The sequence below is a fragment of the Branchiostoma floridae genome, chromosome 1, assembly GCF_000003815.2.
Source record: "Branchiostoma floridae strain S238N-H82 chromosome 1, Bfl_VNyyK, whole genome shotgun sequence".
Lineage (NCBI taxonomy): Eukaryota > Metazoa > Chordata > Leptocardii > Amphioxiformes > Branchiostomatidae > Branchiostoma > Branchiostoma floridae.
In genome coordinates, this window is record NC_049979.1 from 19,267,570 (window position 1) to 19,284,741 (window position 17,172).

General features: G+C 41.1%; 3 protein-coding genes across 10 annotated transcripts in view; 1 reads left to right on the plus strand and 2 right to left on the minus strand.

Annotated features, from left to right (window-relative positions):
* LOC118420341 (fibrous sheath CABYR-binding protein-like) overlaps positions 1–3,858 on the minus strand; it is a 23,600-nt gene extending 19,742 nt beyond the window's left edge. For 2 of the 3 annotated variants that reach the window (XM_035827130.1, XM_035827114.1), the window contains exon 1: positions 2,812–3,858. In XM_035827130.1, coding sequence (XP_035683023.1) covers positions 2,812–2,910 — 99 coding nt within the window. In that variant the 5' untranslated portion in view covers positions 2,911–3,858. The remainder of the gene's footprint in view (positions 1–2,811) is intronic. The other variant, XM_035827122.1, reaches the window with a different exon arrangement.
* Positions 3,859–4,186: 328 nt separating this feature from the next.
* Positions 4,187–11,130, minus strand: LOC118420363 (McKusick-Kaufman/Bardet-Biedl syndromes putative chaperonin-like). 2 transcript variants are annotated; one of them, XM_035827171.1, is made up of 6 exons: positions 10,964–11,130; positions 9,961–10,205; positions 8,550–9,564; positions 7,853–8,031; positions 7,298–7,408; positions 4,187–6,269 (listed from the first exon to the last, which is right to left on the minus strand). In XM_035827171.1, the coding sequence occupies exons 3-6, from the start codon at positions 9,562–9,564 to the stop codon at positions 5,754–5,756; spliced, it is 1,821 nt and encodes a 606-aa protein (XP_035683064.1). In that variant the 5' UTR covers positions 9,961–10,205; positions 10,964–11,130; the 3' UTR covers positions 4,187–5,753. The 2 variants fall into 2 exon arrangements, with proteins under 2 accessions (XP_035683064.1, XP_035683056.1); XM_035827163.1 differs by having other exon boundaries at positions 9,951–10,205.
* Positions 11,131–11,159: 29 nt separating this feature from the next.
* Positions 11,160–17,172, plus strand: part of LOC118420313 — a 13,530-nt gene continuing 7,517 nt past the window's right edge. For 2 of the 5 annotated variants that reach the window (XM_035827082.1, XM_035827073.1), the window contains exons 1-4: positions 13,222–13,548; positions 14,597–14,683; positions 15,006–15,117; positions 16,779–16,904. In XM_035827082.1, coding sequence (XP_035682975.1) covers positions 13,495–13,548; positions 14,597–14,683; positions 15,006–15,117; positions 16,779–16,904 — 379 coding nt within the window. In that variant the 5' untranslated portion in view covers positions 13,222–13,494. The other 3 variants (XM_035827108.1, XM_035827100.1, XM_035827091.1) reach the window with 3 other exon arrangements.

Consider the following 17,172-nt stretch of genomic DNA (forward strand, 5'->3'; position numbering starts at 1 on the left):
AAGCAATATCGTCTGCAGGGTCAGGTGTAGATAACGCAACAAAAAATGTTATCTATCCAACGGGGATACGGGTCATTTCCGACGTTCCTTACCTTTCAGATACAGTATATCCGGTATGAAATACTGCAAATTGCATGCATAGTGTTATTCACATACATTCATGTACGGTAAGAAACAAAACTAGAAAAGCGCATTTGAATGAAAAGATTGTCAGATTTGGACACTGATAGGCCAACACGTTTGACCGACGACCTAGTTCTGTCAGGTAACCGGCTATTCCATCAACTGGTCATACCTTCAGATATGGGGTCAATGACGTAGGAAAACTCATTTCAAATAATCTAATTGAGATTTCTTTACCAATGTCAAGCAGTTTTAAACAATCAACGAGATGTCGTTAAGCGGAGTTTGATATTAAAAATGAGTTAGTGTTGACATTGATTTCTTTTCAACTTGTAAAAAATGAAATCTGATAAGAGTAGTTGTATGCACGAAAACGACCCCTTCAATTTTTGAATATGGAACAGTCCATATCATGCGAGACAAGTTTGTGAATGATTCAATCAGACGAGACTAACGTAACATCAATTTGTCGCGGTAAAACTCGTTTGCAGATATTTGGTATCGAATGAGGGCAATTCATGTAAGACGACCGTCTGTGATTGTTGAATTGATTTTTCTGAAACGAAAATCATCATACGCTACAACAAAATTGTAAGTGCATATGATATTCTGGGTTTTCCTTTCTCATGAAAAGGCGGGGCAGGCAGAAAACGCTACGGTCTTACCCTCTCAATATCTGCTTGGAGATCAGATATCAACAAGCGCTGCACGTTTTACGGCACGCCTAAATGTCGTCTTGACCTAGATAATTGCCAGTCCTCTGAAAGGAGGTTAGGTCATCACGCATCTGTTGACAATTATCTACATTATGGGTCGTTAACCTCAGGTGAGAAAGCAGATACCTACAATACATTGGGGTCACTAAAAATCAAAATGCGCTTTTCGCCATTTGGTAACAGTTGCTGGAGATTTGGCCATGGATAACAAATGCCCCCCCCAAAAAAAAATCAACCGAAAAAAATATTGGCACAAAAAAGGGACGTCCACGTAACAAATTTCAACTAAAATATGCAGATATTGTGTGCATTTCACCCCATCAATATAAAAAGGAACCCCGTTTAAAACAAGGATGTGCTGTGTATGTCGGTGCACCTTTTTCAACCACACAAGAACGGGAACGCCACGTGCTTTCCGAAATAGGATCACATAGCCGTTGGGAATTCAATTTTCATTAATTCAATTCCGGTATTAAATCCTTAAGATGACAATTTATTTAATTTCGAGAGATGTCCCAGAAAGCTGGTTTGAGGACATTTGAAATTGCACCTGCGACATAACACCTGTTTCTGTCAGTAAATACAAACAACACACGGACTTACGACTCTCGTCGGCATTATCAACACTCTTCAAAACGTTTATGTAGAAGCACTTTTTTGTCAGACGCGAGCCGCCCGTGCGGGTGACCTTTCAGATCAATTGAGAACTTTTTCAAGTGGAGATATTGTTCAGTCAAACATGTCTGACTCGACAAGCTAGTCTGGTGTGGTGTTGTGGCTTCAAAAACATGGCTCGTTATCACCCCCCTCCCCCATTCCCGACAAAGACCACGTTGTGTTCGTCTGTAAGTCAACGCGGCTCAGCTCAGACGTGACGTGACCAGGGAATAAGGGTGCAGACAGAAAAGAAACGATCTTTATTCTTGTGCCACTTAACTTTTCCGGACGGACTTATTTGGCGAGGACCCTGCTAGCCTGTTTTCTCTCGACCAAGCATGTCATGGCCGCCTGGCAAACAGGCATGTGAGGCTCCACGGTTGTGGGGTAATCTCCTGTATGGAGTACTGAGTACTGTCTCACAATAAGTCTGGCATCAAGGCTATTATGAGAAAAAGTGGAAGTTTATGACAGGCATCACCGCACTTATACGCTTGTCGCAAATTCAGACCACAGATCAGATCACATTGCTCTTGCATGTCGTTTTGAATATTTGTCATACTCGTCAACATACCAAATTTATGTACATACACCGCATGAGTCATAATCTTTTCTTATCAAGTTACTAGCTCAATGATAAAGTTAAAGGAATGAACAGTAATCAATGCAACATGTATGATGCAACGTTGCAACCTTAACGTTTTTTTCTCGTGCGCCATTGACAGATTTTCGTAGATTGGGTGTGACGAGTAGTGTCAAAGTTCGCTTCAGATGATGCCCCCTATCCACTTAAATCGATAATACATGATCGACCCCCTCCCCAATGACATGGAGAAATACTTTTGACCATGCCTCACCCAGTTGCATACTACATGGCGAACAAACTTTGTACGCAATTCATCATCGTGTGTAACCCAGATATTTCATGTTCGTGACGGCTTTCGTGTGTTAATCGTGTCTGACTACGTGCTGAGCTAACTCGCCTTGTACTGCAGCAAAATAACAGTCACCACCGCCACATGCCTTTCAAACGCAATAATGCGAAATACAGACTTCGTACTCGTGTTTTTTTGCCCACATACCAAAGCAATGAGGTCTTTTGATAAGCTCCCTTCACATGTAAACAGAAGTTATACGCAAAAACAGTTGGCAGAGCTCTATTGAAATCTAGTGATTCATGTTACATGTGCCGGAGGGCTGGAAATTCATGTGTTGCTTGTACACTTGCATATATAATTGTGTTAGCCTTGGCTCAAACCGTTTATGTATCACACACATGTTTAATAGCGCTCAAAGTAGTCGGGCGTTTACTTACCACGGTGTCCCCAGTCTGCTTTACGCTTACAACTTGCACGCTGCCGTCATCTTTCTTCTTGTTCCTTCCGCCCAGGCTGAAAGAGAGTTTGTTCCCCATGTTGGCTGCAGAATGGAGGTCACCTCGCCTTCCAGTCTTCTGTAAACACTGCTGTCTCTCTGTCCTGTCGTCAGCGCCGGTCGGGGTCGTGTTACGGACTCGTCAGTCGGTCGGCCCTTTCTTCGCCCCTCGCAAGCCTAAGGCTGGTCGGCTTTCAAAATCCGTTTTTGGCGGAGGCTTGGAAGAAAGAGTTAATGGACTAGCCCGTTATGTTTCCAGTCTGAATCTTAGTGTGACGAGTCTGTTCTCACTGGAAAGCGTGGTGAAACTGGTCGCTGCCCCTCCCCGACACACACACATGCGCACGCCCGATCCAGAGGTTCTGTCTCTCCGCACAGGTGACGAAACGATGCGTCAGACCTCGTCACTGATTAAACCAAATTCATAAACCCTGGGTTATCGCTGCTTGGGGCATGTCCATTTCTTCACAGAGGGCTGAAAAACCAAGTTATCAAAAAGCAGGATGGATGATGGGCAAGTGGAAAGAATTTGTGCCATCTAAATCACGTTGGTCGTACTACAGTTGCGACATTGTGATCATAGTGGTTTGAGGTAGAGCAAATGTTACACAGTGCCTCGAGGCCAAACCAGGGTCAGTGACACCGAGCGGAAAAAGAATTAGTCTACTCTATGCCATTTAAACACGTGTCGTCTAGCGGCACAGAAAAGCAAAAGAATTACGCTAAGACTTGATCATGAACTTCACGGAAAAGATAAGTGTCAAAGCAAGATGCTGTGGCGTAAGACAAGACTTGTAAGTTGTATTTTGTAGACCAAATTTTAGTCAAGGGTCAAAACATGGGAGTAGGCGCACATTATTATTTCAGCTACATGTTATATGTTCGCTCTCGGCAAAATTAAACAATTTGACACCGCACACAACGATAACGTTTCATATCGTGTTCTACAAAATGTGTATACGTGAGGGGAGCCAAACGACAGGGCGGAAGTTATTGTAAGCTCGCATGTCGCCGACTCGTGACGGGGATATGCGCGATAGATTTCACATTACTACACGGGGACAGGCGGTATGAAATTGATCACAGCTGGACGCCAATCTCCGATGTAAGCCACGCCTACTTTAACGCATTAGGACGGCTGGTATAATCAAGAGTGCCAAGTTTCGCAGTTTGGACACAGTTGGGTCGACAAAACAAACACACAATTAGGGTTTTAAGCAAACAAACCATATCATTCCAATACCCTGGACAGCAAACATTCGAATCTTATCAGACAACTTCGGCGACCAATCAAAAACAAGGGCAAAAACGTTACCTTCAAGGATTGATTACAGTAATTTTATTACATGGATATCATAAATAATGGGCAACAGATTCTGACGATGTGTAGTGAAAATCGAACATCAAGTTTGATAAGAACGTAATAGCACTAAGTACTACTACTAATGCTCAAGTCGTTTTGTCAGTATATTGGCAAATAGCCTAGCATCTACTATCTTTACTTATGCCATAAAAAGACGCTATTTTTCAGAAGATAAGAATTGCAAACATGGCACACGGTAGGCTTTGATCATGACATGACTCTGAAGCAAGGGTCAAATATGCTAGTTTAATACAAATAATGTATTTAACAATAACATTGGCATTGTAAAATACTTTCACGATAGCAGCAGCATACAGATTGTAAAGTACTGTTTCCGCATATATATTACGGATGTCATAATCCTTGATTAGATTAAGTCTAGAATATAGGATGAGGCAATGCCAAACCATCACTGTCACTTACACAATTAGCAAGCTAAAATAGCAGTTGGAAGGCCATCTGGCATTCTGCCAAATTCCCTTATGGCCATTCATAATCCCTTGTTGGTATTAAGGTATGAGTCATTCCTCGCTTACACATAGGCACCATATGCCAAGCATTGGGCACTGCACAATGTTATAGGTACTATAAGAAAGGGGCATTGAATTGGCTTTTAGTCTAGGGACATGACTAATATATAAAAGCATGTTCCTAGTACATTTGTATACTGTAAATCCATATATTTTTGTGGTAGAAGGGAATACACATTTGTTTTAAGTTTGCGGTTGAAACAATTCTGAAGTATGATTCATCTAGTAATACAGGGGAAATCCTGGTATTATATTATGTCATGTAAAGATCACTGTGAAAATAAACCACCACAAATTTTAAAGATTAACAGTATAAAAGCAAATCCCTTTTGTACTGAAGAGAGATACATGTATACTCTGGGGAACATGATAAGATAGATTGCAATGGGACATTTTCAGCTGTGTATTGTCAGTCACTCACAATTTCTCATCACTGGCAGTTGTCACATCATTTTACTGGTTTAAGCAGGATATACCCTTTTCACCCCTTTTCCAAAATGGCGCGGTCTCATATTTTGAGCCACCCTTTGGCTACTTTATTCAATACCACATCGTGCATGTAAAACAAGAATGTGTGACCTCGGCTTTTCATTAACACCTTTTTGTCCAGAATCTAAACATGCGTGAAGCTATTTTGTCAACAATAGGGACAAGGACGTTTATTGGGTTAAGATGTTTTGAAAACAACTGAAATCTGAGCTTGGACATGGGGGGCTGGCCTTGGCACCAATATACACAAACAGCAGGATTTAGAAGACATTCAAGACAAAGCAAAAATGTGAAGAATGAGAAGAGTTTAATCATGGCTTGAAAAAAATACTAGTCTCGTCTATCCAAAACAACAAATATTCACGTATATAATTCATGCAATTCATCAGATGCACCTGTGATTCAAAGTTTGAAACTAATAAATCATTTCTGCAATTGTCTTATAAATCCTTACAATTTTCACTTCTCACTTCCTGACCTCTGCTTTTTTTTTTAAAGAATTTAGTTTTTGTCAAAAATGGTCCTGTTAACAGTCAGTATCATGTCAGCTGTCTCGACAGCTATGACAAAGGCATTCAACTTCACAGGAAATGAGTCCAACACAACATTTGAAGTACTAGACTCAACACCATTGTGTGCTGCCTGGTCCATGTAACCTGTCAAACTTAGACTGCAATTGCCTTTGTCATCATCATGTTTACCATGACCTTCTGGAACAGAGGATGTCAGGGATTGGTTGCTGAGGTGACCAATGAGTGAGCAGCTGTCAATTTCATCTGATTTTACCATTCCACACGCACATGTTTTCACACCTGCCTCAGCAGGAACCATGGTGGAGGCCCAGGGTGGGAGGAGCCAGTGGTGATGATTGACAGGGTCTGACACATGACATCCCCCATCATGCTCCAGTGCAATGGCCACTTGTTCCAGACAGCGTGCAAAGTTGTTGGCAGTGGTGTACAGTTGAGCTTTGGAACAGCCGAGCTTTGCAAGCAGAGTCTCCTCTTTCATTGTGACCTAGAATGCACAAAATACAATGTGTATGACTGTACTTTGCCTAATGCATGTGTTTGACATCTTGTCTAGGAACCATGTCATCACTTAACAGCTGGTAAGTAATGTACCAAGAGTACTGTATATTTTGCAATACGTGTATCAGCTATGTGTCCATTGTCAAAATTCAAATATTTCTGACATACAACTCTAAAGCATAGAATTTACTAATAGCTGAACCACATTTTTTCCTGTCTGAGGCTACACTATGCAACAAACTACTCAATACAATCAATGACAAAGCTGTGACAAAGGTATTGAAAGGGAACTACAAAATGTATACATAACAGCAAGAAGAACCTTACTATTCTATACGTACTGAACCTATTCAGGGGTTTATGTACAATGGGCTAGAATGACAATCCAATGTTGTTACATACACTATTATATTCTTTGTCACCATTGGTGAAAACCAAAAGATTGGGGTATTCACATTCTGACTTACGCACTGACAGAGACAATCAATGTACATGTCACAATGTATTGCATGATTAGTCTGTGTTCTAAAATTGTGCGAGAAATTCCATGCATAAACTAAAGAGGTGTAGACCTCCTGCATGAGCTAACGTTATGTTGAACAAGAGCAGGTGAAATAAATAGCTTCAATAGCTACTCGTTATGGTAAAAGGCATGCAGAGTTGCAGACCCTTCTTTTTTACTGCTCTGAACTGCACTGCTCTGACACCATCTTTGCATGGACTATACATTGTGACATGGTTCCCAATCTGATTCCACAAGCACAGGTGGCTGATTGCAGACATATCCATATGACACCACAAATCTCACAATCAGCTGAAGGATTGAATTGTGCTTTCAGATTTAGTCATGCTGACGTGTACCAGACCTACAAGAAGGGGATCAATTACCTAATTGAAAAGTAAAAGGATTAAGGTATTTAGGGTCAAAGAATTACATCTAATTCCCTTATCCTTTAATATAAGACATAAAAGAGAACAATCACGACCATTCTGGCAAGTGTAAAAGTAGCTAACCTGAGTTCTGAGGTGTGCTGCCAGGTGTGTTTCTGTACAGCCCCCTCCACACAGGACAAGTGGGGACCTTAGGGTCTGGCACAGGACATGGTGGGCTGTAATACAAACATCCTGGAACAACCAGGAGGAAAACTGAGTCTGCATGTGTCATAGAAAGAGGCAGCATTTGCATCTCAAGTTGGTGACAGCTTTTTGCTAGTTAGAACTTAAATCTAAATTGAGTTACTTTGGTATTTCTCTCTCTTAACCTGGTTAACAACAGTTTTCAAACTTTTTTTTCATATGGACATATCTCCTTTGCTGTCACATATCTTTTCCATTCCAAACTTTATACATAGCCTCCTTCTGTCAAAATGATACTATGGTACAATCCTAAGTTAAAAAATGACTCAAATTTCATGGTAGAGAGAAAGGAAGGCATTTCTGGCATGAATATGTGGTGGGCACACAGAGTGCATTGCTGACAGAAATCTTTTGCACTGTGATGATTTTGAAGTGGTGGGGTCACTGCAAAATTAGAACCACCAAGAACATTTTAAGTTTTACAGTACTCACCTTCATTTCTTGTAGGGCTGCCTCGTTCCTGTTACACAGCACCAGGGTGGTCACAGCACTGGTAGAGGACTGCAGGTGTAGGTAGTTTTTCTGCTGTATCTGGACTGTGCTCACACTTTGCAGGTGGCCAATGCTGTCTTCATTGATGGTGGCATGTAATGTGCCAATTGCTGTTGCACCTGGGAGAATAGTCAAGAATATTCCACTAACGATAGTCAAAATGGTCTCTGTACAAATCGTAGGGGTCTGCCAATGTTTGCAGATCCCCGCCCAATGTAATAAATATGCTCAATTTTCTAACATTTTGACCTTGTGGCAATAAAAGATTTGGCTGAAGGTCATTAACTGTGTGACAAGCTTGTGCTTAGCTATCAAACAGCCTCTAGCAAGCTTTGCTTTATTTGGAAAGATTTATCTTAGTACATTGTATCTCACTTTAACATGTTTTATGGACAAAAAAAACAACTTTAACAAATGTTTTTTACCATTAACACTAACAGTCTACTTTTTTCAATTCAAGCACCACAGTTTTTCACAACAAAATCTATACCTTGTGTGAAACATTTAACTTTAGTTATCATATAACTTTATTGCTTAACAATTGCACAAGATATATGCGAACTAGTGAATAATTCTAGGAAACCAATTTGCTCTAAAAATTACAATAGACTATGTAGTATGTTATGAGAATACATACCTGTCAGCCTCTGTACGGCTACAATATGCAGACTTCCCAGTCTGTCCACAGTCAGGACTGCATTCTCAGCCAGGTATTTCTGCACACCTGGATGGACCACCTTCTGACATGCCAACACTCCCACCTGCAGCTGCACCAGGTGTGCTGCCACCTGCATCAGGTGCCGGAGTACTGACTCATCCCCAGATATGCTGACGTCTGCCTCGTAGGCAGTGTCTATGAACTCATCACTATCCCCCGACAGAGATGTGTTAAACAGGGCAACTTTGATGGTTTCTGTTCCTCCTTGGAGATGTACTTTTCTAGGTTTTACCTTAGCCAAGTATTGTTTTGTGATTTTAGGAGTCTCAAACAAGACCCCCTCCTCCAGACGTGAATTGTTAATGGAACATCCCTCTACGCATATATACTCAATGTCAGATAGACTAAGAGTCCCACTAGGTGTGTCGGGAATGGACTTAAGAAAAGCCTGCAGAACTAATCTACTTAAAAAATTCAAATCATCTAAATTCAACATGAGGGCAGGCTTGGAACCAAGCACGCTCCTGACTAAAGCTAGCATCATGGTTGCATCACCAACATTCAAACTAGCCTTACAAAGACAATTTTCACTCTGCAAATATTCCAAACAGATATGCAACACTTCTTCGTTTATTTTTGCGGCAGCTTGTTGCGGGACTAGTAGCGCCAGACATGACTCTACTAGAAGTGAACAAAGAAGGGCAGCGAACAGTCCGCCATCACTAAACTGATTGGTGTGAGACTGCACGGCGGATACAATCAGCTTCACCACCGGGTTGCTCACAGACATAGTACGAAACAAAGTCTGAGATGTGGAAGTTGTGGTGACATGTCCACCACTCGCATTGTGGATCATTTTCAGCCTCCCTGTAGGACCATAGCAGGATTGGACTAAGGCTCTGAATGTAGAAATTGCCTGTGCATTTTTAGGGTCCTTCAATGACTGATTGACAATTGAAGACTGCTGCTTAGGAGAAGGAATCACTCTAGACATCTGTAAAAATTGAGGAAAACACAGAATTAGAATTAGAAATGTTTGTTCTGAAAAAAGACAAGTTTAAGGATCTAATCTATGGATTCATTCTGCCATACAAAGACATTGTAAAGGCAAAATAGAATTCATATCTATACGCTTACAAAAGACCTTGTCAACATCTCACTGTGTGATTTGAGAGGAACTACAAAGTTGAAGTACAACAAAATCATTAACTTTCAAATGTAGCACATTACCAACACAGTTTGTATCAACATCCCATAATATCTGACTGACCTTCACCAGTAGGAGCATAGACCCTTTAATCTATAATAAGTCAACTAGTTACTTACACTATGTAGTATCTAGTTATCAATGAGCTGATGTGTTTGTTCCCTTAGCCTTACCTTTACCTACATTAGCATTTACTCTACTTCTGATCTTTCTTCATCTAATCGAAGTCTGGCATGGGCGGCATGATGATGGCTGGAGGAGGCACGGAGGGCAGGAATGGACCTTCCTGCTGCTGTCTGTCTGTAGAGTCTAATATTCCGCTCTTCTGAAGCTCGTTCCACCCCCAGTGCACCCCAATGATACTGGGGATCATCACTATCAATACTCTGTATCTGGTCCACAGTTCCTTCACTTTGCTCATGGTGGACCTGAAGTTGTGAGGAAAAAATAAAATAAGGAGGACCTTGATCAACGGTGCATGTGCAGGTCAAAGATGATGAAGGCCCCTGAGGTGAGACAAATTAAACATGTCTGGACATTGTTGACATTATGCAACATGTATGGCCTCAACAGACAGAGCCAATATATGTTGGAATATATTAGAGACATGAACTGTTTTGTGACGCTGATGTGGTGTAATGGTAGGGTGTTTGGTCCAGACCCCAGAGGTCCCAGGTTCACATCTCCTGACAATCCCTATTGCCATTATGCAATTGAGAAAGGCATTTTACACAACAATTCTTGAGTGGGCTTACTTTGGACCTCCAAAAATAATTGAGATCTACCTAAGGCATTATTACATAGGCTTCCACAACATAATCTTACGGTCTCAAAACAAGTTTTGATATTTAGTATGGCAAAAGAATAAAGAGTTGAATAAACACATGACCTCCAAAAAGATAAATTATTTTTAGATAACACGTGCCTCTAAGTCTAACGTTATATAATCATAATTATAACGTTAGACTTACGATTATCCGGATTTATCAAATGCTTAAAACATCTGACCTAATGCATTAAGTTGGAGTCTTCATTTTTTTAATACATGTAGAACTCTTTTCTAGTTTATCACTCCAGCAGATGGACGTGCATCAAACAACAAAATTTCGTAACGCCCCCCTCCCCACACGTAGACGACAAAAACCAAAGCGCAGCGTGTAACGCGAGGAAATCACAAAACTCTCACCTTCTTTGTCTTGTACTATCTGTGACGTTATATCCTATTCTACATCGGTAATGACAGTAACCTTCCTTTTAAACTTTATCTTGCAACTGTGCGCCTGATCTGAACAAAACTGAGTTACGTATTCCCACAAGTTGACCTTTTAACCTCAAGTGACCTAGAACCCCTCGTTCCCAGGATATCGTTCACTTGTTCGCCTAAATATTCAAAAATACCCATGCATTAGTGAGACAAAAATTGAAACCTGCATGATTATTAGAAGAAATTATGTTATTTTAGGTCTATTCTTTTTGTAAGCTTTAACAGTCACAGACCAACACAGACGGTGATGAGGACGAGAGCTGGAAGGTGACTGAGGAATGACGGGAAAGGTCAGCGATTGGCGGGAAAGAAAACTCCTCCAAAAAGTCGTGAACGTGACAAATGGACTGAATCCTTTTTGTATAACTTATGCAGATGTGTTGCTCCCATATGTATCATCTATGCTACAGTAACGTGTAGCTTTTGGATTGGATGAATAGTGTGTTTACAAATCCTGATCCTGTTTACGAAAAATGTGGCCTGAGGGGAAAGAGGGAGGGGGGGTGATTATTTTCTAAGGCTGAAGAAATTATGTTGTTATTCCGGTTCTAAAATGGAGCGCAGTCTTCACTTCATCAGGGTAGGTTGGAAATTCTTGTACCAGCATGAAATATATATGTATAACCCCAAAGGTAATGGTGCGTATGGAGCCGGCTTAATCAGGTCCAAGGCCAAGTCAAGGTTTAACCTTAGGTCTGGACCCAGTGATCCTGACTAGTTTTATTATTTTTGGCTTTGTAATGGAAGTGTACAAAAATAGCGGGTTCCGCACTGGTGTTGCAGTGCTGAAGCAACGGGTCGAATTGGCCTCAGTACACATTCTACTTGTGCGGCAAAGTAGCGTCTTTTTTGACAAACAAATTATAATCATTTAGGGGTAGACAACTATCACCTACTCTATCTGTGTGTAGTCACCAGCTCGCTTGTTCTCTTTTTACGAACCATAGATAACTTACAGGTAGAAAACTACTAGTACTAGTAACTGGAAATTCAGTGCCGACTGTAGTTTCTATGTTTCAACACTCGGTTTCCAGTGCTGACAGGAGGGTTTCCAGTGCTGATGCTGCCTCAGCACTGGACTTCCAGTGCTGACGACCACTTCAGCACTGGCGTTCCATTGCTGATAGAGGGGGCTGCTACTTTTGTATATTTGCTTTTATAATAATGATAATAATAATAATCATGTGTATTTTGCCAGCCAGTAGGTACCCAATGAGTAATGAGGCTGTTTAACGTGGTCGAGGCACCTCGTCGAATACGGGACCCCCATTTTACGTCCTTTCCGGAAGACGATTTCGTGGAATGACCATGCTTGGTCCAGCTACAGCAATCCAGTCGTCCTTGGTTGATCCCCCATCCAAGAACTGTCCGGACCACATGTTGCTTAACTTCCAGGATCGAGGGATCGGGTGTACCAATGCGCCATGCGGCAGTAGCTATGATCTAGTAATATTGACATTAGAATTATGCATATATTTTCAATACCTTTATTGCCAGTGACTAACAAACGAGATGAATATGAATTCCAAGCTAATATAGTTGGATTCAGCCACAACCATGTTCCCATCATTATCTGCTTTTTTGATGGTTAAGGTATCAAGAACTTTGCGTGCTTGGTCGCCCATAAGATACCGCAATGTTTGTCTGCATTTCTTGGCATCCTCTGACACAGTCCGATGTACAGTAGTGCATCCTCCTTCCATTTCTTCCACTCAACATTCCTTGCATTAATGTCCAAACTGGCAGGCTGTGTGAAGCTACTGCCTTCTGCCATCTTTTCAGGCTCTGTTTACAAGGTCTTGTACAAGGTATGTACTTGAAGGATGGGCTGCCAACATTTGCCCTGCTCTCCTGGCAGCTCTGTGAACCTTTGCCCTGCTCTCCAGGTGACTCTGACCTCTTAGTTAACCTGTCAGGAGCTCATCAGATTCCAGATGCCAAACAGGAACTCTGTCGTACCTCTCTGTGCGCCAAACTTATCCACCAAACCCCTCGTTTCTTTTCAGCGTTTTGGGTCGCATCCCTCTTCTGAACACCATGTGATGACGTTCCCTGGTACTGTCACGTCATACTGCTGCAGACGTATCATCATACATGCTGGAGGCGTTTGGGAGCTACGTGAAGTGGCTTCAGTGTCACAGGGTGACATCGTGATCACTCCTGGTGTGGGGAGTGTCACCCGAGTAATTGAGAGCAGATGTAAAGAGGCTAGATAAGCGACACGCGGCAGGGTACAGGGGTATTCGACCTAGAGATGTGGCAGGGGAAAGACGTGTCCAGATTGTCCGCCTAGAGCACTGAAAGATCCTGTGATAAAGTGACCATCTCAGCAAACATCATGCCTCTGTCCTGATTCTACTTGACTCACTACCTGGCCACTGTGACATCAGCACGATCATCTCGAGCGTCTTGTAATCTGTTTTCACATTCACTTTCCTGCCATACGTGTATTGATGGAATTTCTCCAATCCGTAGGTGACACTCAGCACCTCCTTCTCAATCTTCAGGTCAGTATCTCTGAGTTATTGTACATCTTCAGCACTCTCCGTGCTGTATCTTGTTTGTGAGTAAGGTCTGCTTTGGCGTCACATTACACGTTGCTCCAATGTCAAGCTGAAAGTTGACCATGCGTCCTTCTAACTTCATCTTGGCATGCACTTGAGTTGCATACCTTGGGTGGGACATACTGAACGTGTTCTCGGTGCGTGGTTTTGCATCTGTGATGGTCATGATGTCAGACATCACGTAGTCATCTTCTTCCAGAGCGTGGACCTTTGTCTTCTGGGCGTGAGCTTGTGTCTTCCCAACCTGTCAAGGTACACCTTTGCGAAATGATTTCGGCCATTATATTTCAAGCACTGTTTGCCATACGCTGGGCAAGCCTCACTCTGCTGTGGATGTCTCTTTCCATAGTACCTACAGCTGGTCATAGGCTTCTGGGGTGTTGCCTGCGTTTTCTTTCGTACAGTATGTAAGTCCAAGGCAATATACATTAACAGTCATGAATCTTCTAGTGTTATAACATTAATGATTTTTTTATTACAGGCTTTGCATGGCATTAACCCTTGTTTGATATTCATTCTTACCAATGTTGAAATTGAATGCCATAAATCACTGATTTGCAACCTGTCCCATTTAAAGACATGAATTGTAACATTAGTGTTTTGGCACCAACAATGCAATTTGCCTACTTTTTAAATTTCCATTCAGATTGACATTTGTAGCTAATTTTCAACATGAGTGCATTCTCATTCATGTCACACAGACTTCTTGGCACTCATATTTTGTCATAACTTAAGTAATCTGGGAATATCCCCCAAACAGCATAACAGTAATATGTTACTTTCAAACACCCAATGTTTCAGCTGAAATTTGTGTATTTGAGTTGCTTGATTACGTATTATTGTCATAGAAAATATAATTGCTGATTTTACCTTACAGAAAAAATGACACAAGAAGCACACTGCAGGTAGTAACAGTACTTGTTTTTAGTTCATACATGTAGAATGTATCAATGCATAAATTGTAAGTTTGTTGTTTTACCTGTTGATCCAGGTGGGAAAGTTCCGGTCCCTTAAGCTGGAGCTGCGCGTGTTACCTGCGAATGGACGGACATCCTGGTTTACCTGTGAACATCAACATGTATGTGTCTTTTTCTATCCTTACCTGTAACGTGTGGGGTTAAATTACTCCAATGCAGGAAAATTGAAAAGATGATATGACATGTGTATGTGTGCATGTACCTGTATATGATAACAATATAATACTACAGGACCTTTGATTATGCCATTTTTATGTTCTTCAGGGATGCAAAACATGAAGGTTTTAAGCTGACATTCAAAACTTTTGTAAGGACTTCCACAGCTATAGATAAATTTCAAAAAGCAAATAAGATTATTTATATAGCAGCATCAATGAAAAGCCTGTGTTGAGTATGTCACATCAGGATGTGCTTACTTTGTAGGAGGTGGTTAACTTGTTGCGGGGAGTTATTGAAGCCAAGCTTGAGGCTCTGAGAGTCCGGGGGAAGACAGCAGAGAAGGCGACTGCACAGCAGGACCCTGATGTAATCACAGGTGAGGACCTAATCACATTTCACTACTTTGTACATGTATATTCATATGAAGCTAAAATAGGTTTGCAAGACGCTTTTAAATGAGGTCATGAGGGAAGAGGTAGGGTCAGACAAAATATCTAATCCCTAGAGTTTTTCTGCATACCTGTACTGGTGCAGAAAACATTGAAAATTACCTGCACCAGGCAAATTTTATCTGCACCTCTCTGAATTTAGGAAACATACTATAATTGTTGAACTTGAAGAACCATTGCTATTTATTCTTTTATGCATAATAGGTGGTAACAGTCAATGCAGCTACTAGTAATAACAATCCACATACACCAACATCATAGGACACAATATAAAACCCAGTACATGGACCAGTGCAGATTAGGTGCAGGTAGAGTTTAGAAATACCTGCACAGCTCCAAGTTTACCTGCACTAACCTGCTGCAGTGTGTAATGTCCATTATGTCCTACCTGTGATGCGGAAACATTCGATACGTGTGTTCCGGACCGGGCCATACTTTCCGTATCACACAGGCTCCATTCAAATAAATCGAACTGTTTCGAGGGGCCGAGTGCGGCGCCATCAAAAGTTCGAATACCTGATTCGGAGGCTGGAACATTACTGTTGCAACCCTTTTTGTCGAGGGCACCAAATTTGTTCAACTTCTGGCCCATTTCGCATCAAAACGGGTTTTCTCAGGTGGGTAAGACATAAATAAACCCCAAACCGTGTTGTATTCTATATAAATCGAGAGTTCATGGTAAAAATGTAGTTCACATTTGTCAGAAGAGTAGAAATACAAGGAAAATGTGTGGTCTGTTTCTGGCTGTGATGAGTGTGTGGTGGAGAAATGACTTAAAATCATAGACTTAAAGATACCACAAGTATTTCAGGATTTATTCTTATTCATTTAGTAATCTTTTATGATAGATAGATTGCCCCTGCTGTGTGACAGATACGCAAGCTGGTAAACAGGAACTCCAAGCAGATGTCATAAAAAAATTCAGCGTTTGTGTACGAGTAATTAAACAACTTGTTATTGTACTTTCCATAATCCTGAGGTCACATCACAGTCTTGAAGACAGCTGCTAGCTTAAGATCTTCCATTTGTAGCACTTATCAACCCACTTGCATTCCTGAGGTACATGTCTGAAGGTACAGCTGGATAGAACTACAATGTTAAAATTCAATGTTAACTTAAGATAAAGATCTGTATACAGACAACACGTCAAAGCTATTTTACCCGGTAATGGCTACATACAATAAGCACAAGTTGCACAGCCATAAACAAATGAGTCACACTCAATTGGAAATATAAATCATGGTACTGCAATATCATATGTATATATGATATAGATAAAATGTTCTTTGATCTTAGCTGCCACTGGTAGATCATTATTACCCATTCTTTTGCTTCCAAACATGATGAGTCCTCTCACTATACATTATAGTCTATGAAAACATTATGGAAACAAAACTGCAGTTTAAGGGAAACACCAGTTGTTTAGAAGCCAGTACCTACCACCATACCAAACGAATCAAATATAAAATTTACATCATTGATTTATTCAAATGTAGCATGATTGTCAGGCACTAGACAAAATTGTTGTATAATTGAATCACAATGGAATGCAGAACAGTGCATGATCATGACGTTTGCCTCCCCTCAGGTGCCACCCTAAGAGTAGCCTGCTGCTTTAAGAAGAATGAAGTGAAGCACACTTTCCTCATTGACACCAGACACCTTGACTACTCTTCTGATACCAGCAGCAAAGAGGAAGACACTCCCAGTCTGGGTAAGGCTCTTTACATCTTGCCAATTTGTTTTTGTTTACAGTATTAACCTTTGATCTAGATTATTTTTTGTATTATGGGATGCATCTGCATGGATTTTTTAAATGTTAGTTACAGTGCCAGGCTCCAAATTAGATTGAATAGGCCCAATGGAAGAGGGTATTTTTGGTAATTGTTCAGTTTCAATATACTGATTCCATATCTTCACCAACTTCTGTCAAAACCTGGAAATAAAACAAAACAAAACATAAAAGTGCAGATATTTGATGC